The 17521-nt window shown below is 46.1% G+C and overlaps 1 protein-coding gene across 1 annotated transcript in view; it reads right to left on the bottom strand.

The window, feature by feature from the left end:
• LOC120045947 (regulating synaptic membrane exocytosis protein 1-like) overlaps positions 1-17521 on the bottom strand; it is a 78815-nt gene that overhangs the window by 26453 nt on the left and 34841 nt on the right. Inside the window, exons 4-10 of the mRNA XM_038990872.1 lie at positions 5613-5860; positions 4799-5496; positions 2789-2829; positions 2340-2474; positions 1919-2018; positions 1689-1812; positions 145-191 (exon numbers count right to left, since the gene is read on the bottom strand). Coding sequence (XP_038846800.1) covers positions 145-191; positions 1689-1812; positions 1919-2018; positions 2340-2474; positions 2789-2829; positions 4799-5496; positions 5613-5860 — 1393 coding nt within the window. The remainder of the gene's footprint in view (positions 1-144; positions 192-1688; positions 1813-1918; positions 2019-2339; positions 2475-2788; positions 2830-4798; positions 5497-5612; positions 5861-17521) is intronic.

Here is a 17521-nt window from a genome sequence, read left to right as displayed (position 1 = left end):
AGAAAGAAAGAAAGAAAGAAAGAAAGAAAGAAAGAAAGAAAGAAAGAAAGAAAGAAAGAAAGAAAGAAAGAAAGAAAGAAAGAAAGAGGAAAAGCAAAGAGAGAGAGAAACAGACAGAGAAAAGAGAACAGATGAAATACCTACTAGATTCTAGTGGGGGGTGGGACGTGTCTGGGATTCTTGGGATATCACTGGATTCAATCAGAGACATATCAGTTAAAGTCACACTAACATCTGATAGTACAGTATAACACAAGTATACAAAGACTGTTATTTTGTGTTGTCTTGACTGTTGGTAGGTAAAAAGAGGAGGGAAGAGTAGGATCAACATAGAAAGAGTAGGATCAATATAGAAAGAGTAGAATCAACATAGAAAGAGTAGGATCAATATAGAAAGAGTAGGATCAATATAGAAAGAGTAGAATCAACATAGAAAAAGTAGGATCAATATAGAAAGAGTAGGATCAATATAGAAAGAGTAGGATCAATATAGACAGAGTAGGATCAATATAGAAAGAGTAGGATCAACATAGAAAGAGGAAGATCAATATAGATAGAGTAGAATCATCATAGAAAGAGTAGGATCAATATAGAAAGAGTAGGATCAATATAGAAAGAGTAGGATCAATATAGAAAGAGTAGGATCAATATAGAAAGAGTAGAATCAACATAGAAAGAGTAGGATCAACATAGAAAGAGTAGGATCAATATAGAAAGAGTAGGATCAATATAGAAAGAGTAGGATCAATATAGATTTTTTTTTACAACCAATAATCCCTTATTGCAGTCTACTAATTTAGGCATTCGTCAGCTCTATGGTCACAGGGTGGGGGAGGACGAGGGTACTTGTGTAAATTCGTGTGGAAGGAGAGGGGGTCCTTATACTGTAGCTTTACTTACTGATAGGCATTATACAACCTTCGCAAGTGTTTGGAAATGCATCTTTTAATACAAAGGAGCAAGACAAGTCAGGTCAGAAAAAAACAACTGTTCAAAATTAAAACCAAAGGTATGTACAGTCTGTGATTGGAGTGAGTAAAGAGTGACACCCAATTAAAACGAGGCCAATTCTGTTCCCTTCTCCTCAGCGTAAACTCCTTCATTCGCCCTTAAGAAATGAAAAGCACTGCATTGATGTGTCAATTGTTCGAAGGACATTTCAACCCACTGGGCAAAAACAGGTTGAATCAATGTTGTTTCCACATCACTTCAACCCAGAAAAATGGTGACGTTGAATCAACCAGTTTTTGAATCAACGTGGGGGAAAAAAAGTCATCAACGTTAGGGAATTTGGCATTTTTTGCACCCAACTTTGAACCTAAATCCAATGACAGGGTGAATTTGTTTTTGTTATTTCACGTTGGATTCACGTTAGTTGACAACTCAACCAAATGTAAATCAAAACTAGACATTGAACTGACATCTGTGCCCAGTGGGCACCCTATTCCATACACCAGTCCATTCCTTGTAAATCTATGAGGGAAAGTGCATGAATGTACAATTTGGAGAGAAAGGTGGGAAATTAAATTGGACTATGGGCTAACCTAAGCATTATTTCACCAGTGCCAAAGACAGACAAAGAAGACACTTGAATCCAAGCGTCACAGAGTTGCTACCCTAATCATAGTGCATCAATCAGGGTTCGGTGTCTTTTCATCAAAGGTAAGAGTCTCTTATTCCTGACTTACCCAATGGGCCGGGACACCACTAGTTCCACTTGGGGTTCTGCTTGGGAATTGAGAATGATATTGTAAACTTCTTTCTGGGTTGCTCCTGGCAACATCTTGCCGTTCCACTGCAGAACCTCATCCCCTGAAAATACACAATGTCATTCTTCAAAACCGACACACACATACAACCATATTTACACACACACACACACTGTATGTACACACACATACACACACACTTTGCATACCTGCTCGTAGGTGTCCCACGATGTCGGCCAGACTGCCCTTCTTGACTACAGTGATGAAGGCTCCCAGTCTGCCCGCCTCTGTGACCCTTCCCCCAACCACCTGAAGACATTCATGTGCACATACACATACACACACACAGTCAAGTAAAACAATGGCCAAACTTAAGACACACACGCACGCACGCACACATGCACTTGCACACACACACACACACACACACACACACACACACACACACACAGACACACACACACACACACACACACACACACACACACACACACACACACACACACACACACACACACACACACACACACACACACACACACACACACACACACACACACACACACACAGACACACACACACACAAAACAGTCTAGCCAAAGTGTGATCGTGTCTGGTGTGAGCTCTAACCTTCAGCCCCAGCAGTGCCCCGGCCTCTTTAGGCATAACGCTCCTCTTGCTCAGGGTGATTCGGCCGATTAGATGGTCACCCTCTTTGGATGGCTGCCATGTCACCGGATGCTGTGAACAATATACTGATTCAATCTAACAGCCTGGGAGCAACCACATTATACCTAACCCACTCTCTCGGTCTCTCTGTCTCTGTCTCTGTTTCTCTCTCACTCTCTCTCGATCGACAAGCACACACTATATAGAAATTCACAGACACTTACAAACATAGACAGACACAAACACTCACTCACTCACTCACTCACTCACTCACTCACTCACTCACTCACTCACTCACTCACTCACTCACTCACTCACTCACTCACTCACTCACTCACTCACTCACTCACACACACTCACTCACTCACTCACTCACTCAAATAGATACAAAAAGAGAATCAGTCACTTACATGCCACACAGTGGGGTCCAGCGGGTAGCACTCCCAGTCCCCTACACGAGAAATGAGATCAACTCAACCAGTAGAAGTAGATGGAAGGAGATACACACACACACACACACACACACACACACACACACACACACACACACACACACACACACACACACACACACACACACACACACACACACACACACACACACACATACACACACACACACACACAGAGAGAAAGACAGAGCCAGGAGTTGCAGCAAGGAAAGAGAAGGTGTATACACAGCACATACCAGCTCAGCTGCCACTATACACAGCTGAGCCAGATCTGGACCTTCGTTAGATGATTGAATATTCTGTTTCGAGACATGACATTTCACCAGAATCACCCAGGGCTTGACCCCATACTCATCTTAGTGATTAGGAAAGAAAGATAGTCTCCATGTGATGCATGTTTGTTGAGCTCTTCGTGAATATTGAGCAAACTTTCACTAGGAAGTCTAGTTAAGGGAAATCAATTAACAGCCTTACTGCCATTGTCCTTATGTACATTGTGACGCACCTACGAACTACAAGTATGTGCACACGCACTCAGAGAAAGGTTTGAATGCCTGAACACTCCTCCTGTGCTCAACCCATCTCGGTCCGAGCTAAAAAAGGAAACATGGCTCGCTACTGCGCTGCTGTGTTTAGAACTAGTTTTGACAAATCCCCTCTTCTTCTCTCATATGATCGATTAGTCATTAGAGAGCTTCGTCTGGTTTCAATCCAGGTTGGCATGTGGAACAAATGGCATTAAATCAAAGTGGGCTGAAGCCTATTCGAAACAGTACTGGGTTTACAATCCTATCTACTTTCTTCTGCTCGCAAATGTGATGTATCTAGGTGAGCTGTATGTAGCCTAAACATAACAGGCTCTGACTATAGTTGTAGGACATGGTTAGAGCTAACATAAATAGCTAGGACATAGTTAGGTACAGTGGCATGGTTCGCTTCAAACTAAAAGTACATGGCTATGATACGGTAAGACCTGAAGTAAAGAGACAGGACATGGTTCGCATTTGCAGTAACATAGCTGAGACATGACGACGTTATAGAAGCATCCAGCCTAGTGTTTGTACCCATGGCTCCAGGGCTGCAGCCTGTGTCCTAGCTCTGTCACGCAGGGTCACATGGGGGTAGGACAGGGTCAACCTATCCTGCCCGCCTGGGACTCTATCCCCTCAGGCCAAGCCATGGCCAGAATACCATACACACACAAGCGCACGCACACAACTGCACACACATACAAACACTCAATGCAGTCACACACGCACACACTCAACAACCAAAACACATCCACTGAGTAACTTAACTAAATGTGTTTGATCACGTAAAAAAACAAGCTGAGATCCAGTACACTCTATGTAACAATATATTACATTATATACAGTACAAAAACATCTCCACATTTAGAGTCCATTAATCAAATGCCACTATCTCTCATCTAATAATCTCATAAGCACCTCCTATGATTACTTACCTGTAATAAAGTAGACGCAACCTCGAGTTTGGATTGTTACAATGAAGAGAGCAGACAGAGGTTGAGCAGCTCTCGCTAGTCGGTACTTTTTACAATCACTTCCCATGTGTGAGTGTGTTAAAACTGCGGTGAACACACACACACACACACACACACACACACACACACACACACACACACACACACACACACACACACACACACACACACGCACGCACACACACACACACACACACACACACAATGAGTGAGCGCTGATTTAAAATTGTGCTCAGCATGTCTTGAAAACAATCTTACCACACTCTCTTACCTCTTTCACTGCAGTGTGGGATGCATACAGTATTGGTAAGCTCTTTCACAGTATGGGATAAAGCTGGCCCTAAAAGCTGATCTGAAGTCAGGGTTGTGTCTCTTCCTTGATATTTTATGGTTAAGATTTGGGGAGGGTACGCTGAAACTAGATCTGTGTCTATGGGAAACTTTTACACTGGAGCCTCTCTCACCTCTCTCACTGACACTCTCGATCTCAGCGTCCTCACAACTGCTGTACTCTGGCGTGGTACCTCCCTCTTCCTCTGAGCTGCTGACTGATGTCTGTCTCTTCCCGGCACCGCCACGTTTTGACTTGTAGGGCCGTGGCGGTGGCGGCCGCAGAGACTCTGACTGGTCCGAGCTGAGTGAATCGTTTCGCAGCATGCTCTCAGCCTTTTCCCGTTTGGACCGGCGCAGAAGGGGGCCGGGTTCGGGGACGGGGGCTGACCCAGGGGGTTCCCTGAGTTCTGAGGTCTGGAGATGTGGAGGGCCAAGGTCCTGTGGCCCCCCAATACCCCCAACCACCGTCCTCTGGCCCAGCATAGACTCGGGCTGGCCCCCAACACTCCCAACACCCTCAAACCCAATCTCAACCCCCCTGCCTCGCCCCAGGGGCTGTAGAGGGTGCCTGCCCCCCAGTGGCTCCCCTGGCTGGGGCTGGGCTAAATGTCGGGGGGCGTTTGGGTCTATGTGATAGCCCTCTTCTGTCCATCGGGGGACCCCCGCTCCCACAGGGTCGTGTTCCAGAGAGCGGCCCTTACTCAGCCGCCGGCTCTCCCTCCGCTCTCGCTCCCGTTGGTCCCGGTCCACAGACACCTGGGTGTGGAGTCTGGGATGACCCGGTCGACGCTCACCTCGACCTTTACTGTTCTGATCACCCGGCTTTCTCCTGGTGGGTGAGAGGAAGAGAGACAGAGGGAGAAATTATGAGGTGTATGTCAGTATAGAGTAATGTTTAAGTAGGTTTACAGGTGAACCATTTGTGTGTTTGTGGCTGGGGCTTACGGCGGCTCGCTGCGTGAGCGGAGGTCCATTCCTGGTGCCAGTCCTGGGTCACCGGGGCAGTTGGCGTCGTGGGGCACCAGGGGGACCTGGGAGAGGGAACGGAGCTTCTCGTCACTGGGGTTCAGGCCACACATGGCCGGGTCACTGATGCCTGAGCCTAGACCTGGCTTCCCTGGACCTGAGAACCACTCCCCTGGCTTAGTGAGGATCTCCTGCTGCTTACGGCAGTTATTACACACCCACATAACCTGAAGAAACACAAATACATAGAGTTATTATATGGTTATTATACAGTTATCAACTGAATGAAGAGGTTATAATTGTTATTACAAACACATCACCTGGAGAAAGAGGTTATAACAAGGTTATTACACACAAATCAAGTGGATCGAAGAGGTTATAACAAGGTTATTACACACAAATCAACTGGAACGAAGAGGTTATAACAAGGTTATTACAAACACATCACCAGGAGGAAGAGGTTATAACAAGGTTATTACACACAAATCAAGTGGAAAGAAGAGGTTATAACAAGGTTATTAGAAAAACACATCACCTGGAGGAAGAGGTTATAACAAGGTTATTACACACAAATCAAGTGGAACGAAGAGGTTATAACAAGGTTATTACAAACACATCACCTGGAACGAAGAGGTTATAACAAGGTTATTACACACACATCACCTGGAATGAAGAGGTTATAACAAGGTTATTACACACACATCACCTGGAGGAAATATATACATACTGCGTTTGTTCGCTAAAGTCAAGAGAATCTACATAATCTACATACTTAAAGCACAAGTTGCTTTATTATTAGTTGGTTGCCAACCTATTTGGTACATATTGTATTGAATATCACGGGAGAACACAGTATTATTGTGTATTGTGAGTAGCTATTATTATCACAAGCAATTAAGATAAGCACTGAGCCAATTTGAACAGTGACAGACTAACTGTGAAATTCAGCATCACAGGAAAACAATGGCTTAGAACAGACAAGGGGGAATCATGCACCCTAAGGAGTATACTGCTGCCAGTATAACAGTGTGGACGAGAGGGCTTTTATGATTAAAATAATAATATGGCATAACAATATGGCATCTATTCTAATAAACAGTTTGGCTTACATTCTTACAGCAAAACCACAGCTCCGACTTTACTGATAGCTACTTTATTGAGGAAAAATGTACCTACTATGACTGTGATATGTGGTTGTCTCACCAACCTATCTTAAGATGAACGCACTAATTGAGAGTCACTCCGGATAAGAGTGTCTGCTAAATGACTCAAAAGTCAAATGTAAAACTATAAATACATCTTCTAAACCTGAAGGTGTAAAGGAACATACAGTGTTGCCTATTTCTGAGCTGAGTGTAGGGAAGAGGGGATGTAGAAAGAAAATGAGAAAAGGAAAATAGGGAAAGAGAAATGTAAACAAGGGGAAAGAGGACCACAAGACAGAGAAGGGGAGAGATGAGGGGAGGGACGAGAGCGAGGGGAGAGAGGGAGACCCTTTACTCTGGCCACCAGGGTTATCATTATTCCATAATCGTCCCCGATGGCTCCTTAAAGAGAACTAAAATAAAACACCTTGGCATATTCCACATTTCCCCTCTCTCTTCCCCTCTCTCTCATTCTCTCCCCCTCTCTACTCCTCCAGATTGCTTTTGATTAAAGCCGAGGAGAAAACAGCCTCACACCAACGCAGCTATATTTATCCTACCATCCGCCCAGTACCATCAGGGAAGAGGAAAGACAGGCGCACACACACACACACACACACACACACACACACACACACACACACACACACACACACACACACACACACACACACACACACACACACACACACACACACACACACACACACACACACACACAGGAAAAAGCCAACAACTCCCCCAATGGAGCAGTGCTTTGCAGAAGATATTCACCAGCCCACCGATCCCTGCTGCCAGACCAAAGCAACCGATTCCTGCCAGCACCAAGCACTGATCTCCCGCCCTGCCTGCTGCTGCTGCTCCATAGTGCCAGAACACACACACACACACACACACACACACACACATATATACACACTCCCTGACGAGGCAGCTCTCCAACAGAACGCACTCTCCATGAACGCACAGTCGCATATGCCTCCCGCCATCGCCATTGCCGCCGTCCTAGTTTATCACACGACAGCCAGCTTTGCTAGTCAGCTATAGCGGCACTGATCATTCCCAGTTGAATGTCTGTGGGCGACTTTCATAAGTCACCTGTGTATAGTGCTTAGTATCGTCTATAGTACATGATTAGAATGCTATAAGCATTCATAACAGTTCATGACTACTTAGAAGAGCTTAAATGTGTAAGTGCCTTTGTGTTCTCCTCTTGCTCTCTCTCTCACTCTCTCATTTCAATTCAAAGGCTCTAGTGGCATGGTAAACATGTTTACATTGCCAAAGCAAGTGAATTAGATAATAAACAAAAGTGAAATAAACAATACAGAATGAACAGTAAACATCACACTCACAAACATTCCAAAGGAATAGAGACATTTCAAATGTCAAAAGGCTATATACAGTGTTGTAACGATGTGCAAATAGTTAATAGTACAAAAGAGGAAATAAAAAAACATAAATATGGGTTGTATTTACAATGGTGTTTTTTCTTCACTGGTTGCCCTTTTCTTGTGGCAACAGGTCATACACCCTTCTGCTGTGATGCCACACTGTGGTATTTCACCCAATAGATATGAGAGTTTATTACAATTGGATTTGTGGGTCTGTGTAATCTGAGGGAAATATTTGTCTCTAATATGGTCATACATTTGGCAGGAGGTTAGGAAGTGCAGCTCAGTTTCCACATTTTTGTGGGCAGTGTGCACATAGACCTGGCTCTCAAGAGAAGACAGGCTATCTACGGCGGCCTCTCTCAATAGCAAGGCTATGCTCTCTTACTTTCCATCTCTCTCTCTTACTTTCCATCTCTCCCTCTTGTTTTCCATCTTCTGTCAGTATAAACAACCACTCCAATACCAAACAACGTGTTCCATTTCAAAACCCCAGTCAGACACAGCATGTGACACATAACATCTGACACCGAACACAGTTTTACTACTACAGACTAACACACACACACACGCACACACACACACGCACACACCACTAATCTACACCAAGTCAGACTCACAATGAACCCTTGCAGTACAGGATTAGAGATGCATTTGTGTGTGTGTGTGTGTGTGTGTGTGTGTGTGTGTGTGTGTGTGTGTGTGTGTGTGTGTGTGTGTGTGTGTGTGTGTGTGTGTGTGTGTGTGTGTGTGAGTGAGTGAGTGAGTGAGTGAGTGAGTGAGTGAGTGAGTGAGTGAGTGAGTGAGTGAGTGAGTGAGTGAGTGAGTGAGTGAGTGAGTGAGTGAGTGAGTGAGTGAGTGAGTGAGTGAGTGAGTGAGTGAGTGAGTGAGTGAGTGAGTGAGTGAGTGAGTGAGTGAGTGAGAAATACCACAGTGAGTTGGGTGAAATACCACAGTGAGTTGGGTGAAATACCACAGTGAGTTGGGTGAAATACCACAGTGAGTTGGGTGAAATACCACAGTGAGTTGGGTGAAATACCACAGTGTGCATCACAGCAGCATTTCGTGTGACCTGTTGCCACAATAAAAGGGCAACCAGTGAAGTACAAACAAACACCATTGTAAATACAACCCATATTTATGTTTATTTATTTTCCCTTTTGTACTTTATTCTTTTGGAACTTTTGTGAGTGTAATGTTGACTGTTAATTTGTATAGTTTATTTTACTTTTGTTTATTATCGACTTCAATTGCTTTGGCAATGTTAACATATGTTTCCAATGCCAATAAAGCCCTTAAATTGAAATTGAATTGAAATTGAGAGAGAGAGAGAGACAAAAGTACAGAGTCACAATACAAAACCCTAACAATCTAAATCTTAACCATCCGTTTGGCCAACATTGAAAATGCTCATGCACTATTTTGCCTCACACAGTGCAGAAGCACTCATCAAGGTCCAGATGACAACTTCTGACACCATTACAAATGAACAACATTTGAGAGGCAGTGCAGGACTCTAGGAACTTCTGTTTTCCCATGGGAGCCACGGATAATCCAGGAGTAATCCTGGTATTAGATCACCCTCTGATAGGAGGCCGCCAGTCGGCTGGATGGAGTCACAGTCGGATAGATTGCAGCAAACACAAAGCCTTTTCACACACTCTCATTCCTAACAGCAACACGTCACATGACCAGAAGAAACCCTCAGAGACAGAGAGATTGAGACCAAGAGAGAGAGAGAGAGAGGGGGAAGCAAAATGTAATATGACCAGAAGAAACCCCCAGAGAGAGAGAGAGAGAGAAAGAGAGAGAGAGAGAGAGAGAGAGAGAGGGATTGGCTTCACCACAGATCACGTTGATTTTTTCGTGAGCATACATATTTCATTACATTATTCAGTGGATGTGTTTTGGTTGTTCACTGCGCGCGTGGTGTGACTGCATTGAGTGTGTGTGTGTGAAATAACAATGAATAGTGCTGAAATCTTTCAGCTGCTATTGTATCGCCGCTGGTTCCTGGAGAGACTAACCCGCTGTGTAACCATAGTTACCGCATGTTATAACATTCCACTGTGGGAATCCCCGTTCTCTGTTTTCAGGTATGTGTCAACTAAAGGTCTCTGTAGTGGAACAGCAGAGTAGTGTTCTATGAAAGAGATTGCTCATTGAAAAACAGCGCCACCAACTGATGGACTCTGAAAATGAAGGTGCCGGTTTAGATAAGGGACAATCACTCCCTTATCACTGAGTACCCGGTTAGAGGCACAATGACGATCAGGACACGGACTCAAGTTAAACCCTTTTATTGCCTCAGACACACACAGCTTCATGGTGTAGTTGAATGAATGGTTTATCATCATCGACGCGTTCACATCACACCAGGGAGGTTCAGAGTTTTAGAATCCTTTGGCAGAAAAGAGCCGATGGAAATGTCCAGTTGCCGTAGAGTAGCCTACTCCTTTCACTGGAAAAATGAAACTGACTTCTGACCCCGGGATGGGGTGGCTGATATCAGTTCTGGCCTAAAGTTCCTATTGGCTCAAGGCCAAGGTGGGCAAGGTCAAGGGGGATGATTGGCAGGTCAAGGATCCCATGAGAGGTCAGAGATGTGACCTATAAACAGACACTTCCCACCTCCAAGGCAGAGTATCCTTCCCACTGCAGCAGACTTAAATCCAAGCAACTCTGGTGCAGGGGAAGAGGGTTCTTTAACACTTATAGTTACATGCATAGCTACAACATCCAGATACAAGCAGAAATGGAAGAACCAAATTAACCTGTGTTGTCTTTATTGTTCGGCATTTGCGATGGTAAAGGTTTCGCATGATCATGTGATGTCAACATGTGGGTTTTTTCCTAGAATAATGATCCTTCAAAAAATACAAGATTAGTGAAAGATTATTTCCAAGCGCGACGATAGAAACTTAAAGCCAAATACTGACTGGATTCCTAAAGGGGAGAGTAGGAAAAGAAAAGTACAACCTCTGGATGACTGGATTCATAGGGGTTGTGACGAAGGTCAAAGACAAATGGCTGACTGGTAAATGACTGGTTTCCCCCTAGAGGGGTGTCTCAGACCCCCGAGGGGGCGGGGTATCAGTGACTAACTCGTTATCACACAAATGATCAGCTACAACATTTGGCTGCATCATAATTAACATCCAATCAAGGAGTGATCACTCTGACATCAGAGCCTCTGGGTGGGGCTGTGGGGAACGGGGATGAAGGTTTTTGTTCTAGCCCAGCACTAACACACCTGATTAATCAACTACTCGCCAAGCTCTCAAATAGTTGAATCAGAAATGTGCACGCCCTGGATTGAGAAACCCTGCTCTAGCCTTCCCAGCAGGCCCCTGCACCATTTATATGATGCACTGTGCTATAATGTAACGGGCTATGATCTTGTCTCCATTGACTAGTGCGAAGAGGACAGGCAAAAGGACCATGAGTAGTGAGTCACTGCTGTCAGTGTCTCCTCACAGGTGAAATGGATGATGTATTGAGGAGGCAACATCAATGCACTACCCATAATTCAGCAGGCTATAAATCTTAGGTCAGGATGAAAGAGTGTCCCGCAAAGGAGATTAGTGTCCATTGGGGTTAATGAGAATGTATATCATCACACCCAGACACCCTCCTCAGTCACACACACACACGTGCACACACGCATGCAAGCACACGCAAACACACGCGGAAAAACGTAATGTTACCCACCAAGACACATGCCCACATACACACAGAACATACACACACTGTCACAGTAAACGAAGACCCCAGTTATATCACACGCAGACCCATCCACATAGAAACACAAACACATACACACAGTCAATAGTGTAAATAATTTACTTTGAGTCCTCAATAGATCTATGAATGTGAGTGTGTGTAATATATAATACATGTAAATATATAATATATGGGACAGGTCTTGACTCACTCACACTGGGAGTGTGTTTATGTTTCATTGTGCCCTCACACACACACACTATCTCTACAGTGCCCCTTTACTACTGTAATGCATTGGAGGAGAGTAAGTCTACTGTACTTCTACCTTTCTCCACTAGATGTCTCTGTGCTGCACTTGGGGAGGGGGAGGGGCACAACATTGTCCTTAGATAAGTGTGTAGGGGCCCCCTCCTCAGTGGGCTGGTTCTAGTTTTTTGTGTCCTTCAAGAAAGTATGAGTAGGCTTTCTCAACCAATCTGTTTGTTTAATTGATCAAATTTGGGTTCATTTTAATTGATCCAAAATATACAGGTTCTTTGAGGTTCATTTTATATAACATGTGAAACATAGGCTTCATAAAAGGTGATATGGGTAGGGTAGGTAATGGTATGTGTTGTATCTTATATGTTTGAAAGAAAAGTAGGATACTGAGAGATAGCTCTGTGTCGTGTCCCAGTCAATGAGACATTTCCATGAGTTGAATGAACGGCAGAGCGGAGGGAGGCTAGAGACTGTGATCAATAGTAATCATGAGGTGCTGTTGATTTCAGGGGCGATGACACAACGCTGTGTGTTTCTGTTTCTCGGCCATTACCAAACTGCTGCAGGGAGAGACATTGGGTATACACACACTGAACGCTACCCTAAGAGAGTATCAAACAGAGATATGACTACATTGTCGCTACGATGAAATACTACTACAGTGCCTGAAAAAATGTTAAACAGTCAGTTTTCTAGCCTAATCAACACATTCTAAAAACATAGCCTTGGATGTTACAATATGAAGGAAAGAGAAAGAGAGGGAATGGGAAGGGGAGAGAGCGCTTTCTGTCTTGGAAGAGGAATCAGACTTCGAAAACAGTGTTTCTGTGAGAAACACTTGGCTTCAGCACAAACAGAGATTTTCACCATTAGATCTGCCATTAGTGTAGACAATGAGCACTGCTTATCATTAGCCATGACACATATGTGACTCATTTCAACTTGGCGTATGCCGTGCGTCACTACTTCAAAGGACAGGCATTTGAATGTAAAAATATATATTTTTATCGAAATTTGTTTTTTTTGTGGCAGAAATGCCTTCTGGAACATTTGATCTTTCAAGTGCATTAAAAACAAACTTGTATGCCATCTGTAAATACAAATATTTTTTTTAAATTACAAGCCCAGTTGGTTTAGCCACGGAAAAAGTGGGAACCTTCCCACTAGCTATGATTGGCTGACATAATGGATGGGCTGGACATGCTGAGAGATGAGTTTGGATTGGTCTGCAATGTAGCATCCTTCTGTCTATAACATGAGCTGCTCAGTATGTGTAGGTAATTGTTTCTAACAATGCTATTTTGAATGACATCATGAAGAACTGCAAAAGTGTTTGTAACGGCTGTCCTCGCTGACAGAAGGAGAGGACCAAAACGCAGAGTGGTTAGTGTTCATTATTTAATGAAAGTAAAACAGAACACTTCAAGATACAAAACAACAAACGTAACCAAACCGAAAACAGTCCCGTGTGGCACGAACACTGACACGAGATACAAACACCCACAAAAACACACGTGAAACCCCGGCTGCCTAAGTATGATTCTCAATCAGGGACAACGATTGACAGCTGCCTCTGATTGAGAATCATACCAGGCCGAACACACAAAACCCCAACATAGAAAACAACACATAGACAACCCACCCAACTCACGCCCTGACCATACTAAATAAATACAAAACAAGAGAAAACAGGTCAGGAACGTGACATAACCCCCCCCCCCCCCCTCAAGGTGCGAACTCCGGGCTCACCCCCTAAAACTCTAGGGAAGGGTCTGGGTGGGCGTCTGTCCGCGGTGGCGGCTCTGGCGCGGGACGTGGACCCCACCTTAACAATGTCTTTGTCCGCCTCTTTACTCGCCCCTGTGGCCTCCTCCTAACAACCACCCTCCATGTCAATCCCACTATACCAAAGGGCAGCACCGGACTGAGGGGCAGCACCGGACTGAGGGGCAGCACCGGACTGAGGGGCAGATCCTGGCTGGTGGGCGGCTCTGGCGGATCCTGGCTGGCTGGCTCTGGCGGATCCTGGCTGGCTGGCTCTGGCGGATCCTGGCTGGCCGGCTCTGGCGGATCCTGGCTGACCGGCTCTGGCGGATCCTGGCTGGCCTGCTCTGGCGGATCCTGGCTGGACGGCTCTGGCGGATCCTGGCTGGACGGCTCTGGCGGATACTGGCTGGACGGCTCTGGCGGATCCTGGCTGGCTGACGGCACTGGCGGATCCTGGCTGGCTGACGGCACTGGCGGATCCTGGCTGGCTGACGGCACTGGCGGATCCTAGCTGGCTGACGGCACTGGCTGCTCCTGTCTGGCGGACGGCACTGGCTGCTCCTGTCTGGCGGACGGCACTGGCTGCTCCTGTCTGGCGGACGGCACTGGCTGCTCCTGTCTGGCGGACGGCACTGGCTGCTCCTGTCTGGCGGACGGCACTGGCTGCTCCTGTCTGGCGGACGGCTCTGACGGCTCGGGACAGACGGGCGGCTCTGACGGCTCGGGACAGACGGGCAGCTCCGACGGCTCGGGACAGACGGGCAGCTCCGACGGCTCGGGACAGACGGGCAGCTCCGACGGCTCGGGACAGACGGGCAGCTCCGACGGCTCGGGACAGACGGGCAGCTCCGACGGCTCGGGACAGACGGACAGCTCCGACGGCTCGGGACAGACGGACAGCTCCGACGGCTCGGGACAGACGGACAGCTCCGACGGCTCGGGACAGACGGACAGCTCCGAAGGCTCGGGACAGACGGACAGCTCTGACGGCTCGGGACAGACGGACAGCTATGACAGCGCTGGGCAGGCAGGCAGCTCAGACAGCGCTGGACAGACGGACAGCTCTGACAGCGCTGGGCAGGCAGGCAGCTCAGACAGCGCTGGGCAGGCAGGCAGCTCAGACAGCGCTGGGCAGGCAGACAGTTCAGACAGCGCTGGGCAGGCAGACAGTTCAGACAGCGCTGGGCAGGCAGGCAGCTCAGACACTGGCTGCGCTGGAGAGGAGGAAGGCTCTGACAGCGCTGGACAGGTGGGAGCAACTAGAGAGAGAAAACGGAGAGACAGCCTGGTGCGGGGGGCTGCCACCGGAGGACTGGTACGTGGAGGTGGCACCGGAATTACCGGACCGTGAAGGAGGACACGCGCTCTTGAGCACCGAGCCTGCCCAACCTTACCAGGTTGAATGGTCCCCGTAGCCCTGCCAGTGCGGCGAGGTGGAATAGCCCGCACTGGGCTATGTTGGCGAACCGGGGACACCATTTGTAAGGCTGGTGCCATGTACGCCCGCCCGAGGAGACGCACTGGAGACCAGATGCGTTGGGCCGGCTTCATGACACCCGGCTCGATGCCCAACCTAGCCCTACCAGTGCGGCGAGGTGGAATAGCCCGCACTGGGCTAAGCACGCGTACTGGGGACACCGTGCGCTTTACCGCATAACACGGTGTCTGACCAGTACGACGCCCTCTCACTCCACGGTAAGCACGGGGAGTTGGCTCAGGTATCCTACCCGGCTTTGCCACACTCCGCGTGTGCCCCCCCCCCCCCCCCCCCCAAGAAATTTTTGGGTCTGACTCTCGGGCTTCAGTGCTAGCCGCGTACCTTCATACCGCCGGTTCCTCTCTCCGGTTGCCTCTGCTCTCCTCGCTGCCTCCAGCTGTTCCCATGGGAGGCGATCCTTTCCAGCCAGGATCTCCTCCCATGTGTAGCAACCCTTGCCGTCCAAGACGTCTTCCCATGTCCATTCCTGTGTCTGTCTCTGCTGCTGTCGCTGCCCTTTTCCACTCCGCTTGGTCCTTTGGTGGTGGGTGTTTCTGTAACGGCTGTCCTCGCTGACAGAAGGAGAGGACCAAAACGCAGAGTGGTTAGTGTTCATTATTTAATGAAAGTAAAACAGAACACTTCAAGATACAAAACAACAAACGTAACCAAACCGAAAACAGTCCCGTGTGGCACGAACACTGACACGAGATACAAACACCCACAAAAACACACGTGAAACCCCGGCTGCCTAAGTATGATTCTCAATCAGGGACAACGATTGACAGCTGCCTCTGATTGAGAATCATACCAGGCCGAACACACAAAACCCCAACATAGAAAACAACACATAGACAACCCACCCAACTCACGCCCTGACCATACTAAATAAATACAAAACAAGAGAAAACAGGTCAGGAACGTGACAGTGTTGCTAATGCGCTTCACTTCATGGAGTTTTGAAATCAGTGGAATGTGCCGTGGAAGCAGAGTATGATAGCTAAGGAGATTGAGAAAATTCTGGCGTTTGATTGCAAATATGCGGAGGGAGTCGAAAAGAAAACACACAGAAGGCTGTTGTATAAAACACATGTCTCCGGATTACATCTTCAAACTAAGGGCAACCATGACATCCGTGACAGAGAGGGAGATGCATTCATCCATGTATATGGGTAAGAGAGTCTAGCTAGCTACATATTCAGATATTATATGTTTATAATTTTGTCAGAAAGTCATTTTCATTTTGTTTTCAAGTTAAAGCGTACTGTTAGCTAGCTAGCTAATGTTAGCTGGCTGGCTTGCTAGCTAACATTACGTGTATGATCTGTGTAGTAATATTATTCGTTTCTCAGAGCCATTTGCATTGCTAGTTATAGCCTAATGTTAGCTAGCTAGCTAACATTGAACTTAGTTGGTTAGCTTTAGCTACATGCAGCTTCATACAGTTTAGTAACGTTATGAGTTGCGATTATGGTTCATTGTTTAGCTAGCTAGCTACATGTCTAAACAAAAGACTTCACAATGCAAGTAACCATTACACTGTACCGTTTACACCTTCTGTATCCTGTGCATCTGACCAATAAACGTTGATTTTATTTGATATAGTGTGTGTTTACTCGAGACAGTAATGTGAAAAACAACATGACCTGCACCAAAGTCAAATTTAGGATATAACATTAAGCTAACAAGACAGTGTCCAAGTTCTAAAAAAATTCCGGTAGAATACTCTGCTTTTATTTTGTCACACTCACAACTGTAAGGTATTTTCTTTAATTAGCTTGCCATTAACTTGTAAATATGTTTATTTTCCTGTAATAATGAATGCAAATTAGCTAATGTTAAGACATTGTCAGTTATATGATATTGTCATTGTTTGAACTGGCTAGCCAGTTAACTTAATGTTAGCTAGCTAGCTAACAAGCTACAAACTAACCAAAATATTGTTTAGAATGTTGCTTTTAGTTGCCTGGTTTGCTAGATTGACATATACTAAATACATTTTTAAACAGATGGGTTTATTGGTATTAAAATACACCAGTTATGCTATTTTGGACCACCAAGCTGCTGATGTCATGAAGCCTGACATTTTTGTGTTTATACTTTTTCATAACGACAACGAAA

Source organism: Salvelinus namaycush, chromosome 4 (assembly GCF_016432855.1).
Source record: "Salvelinus namaycush isolate Seneca chromosome 4, SaNama_1.0, whole genome shotgun sequence".
Lineage (NCBI taxonomy): Eukaryota > Metazoa > Chordata > Actinopteri > Salmoniformes > Salmonidae > Salvelinus > Salvelinus namaycush.
Note: the sequence above shows the minus strand (reverse complement) of the source record. Positions and strands in the feature narration are given on the sequence as shown.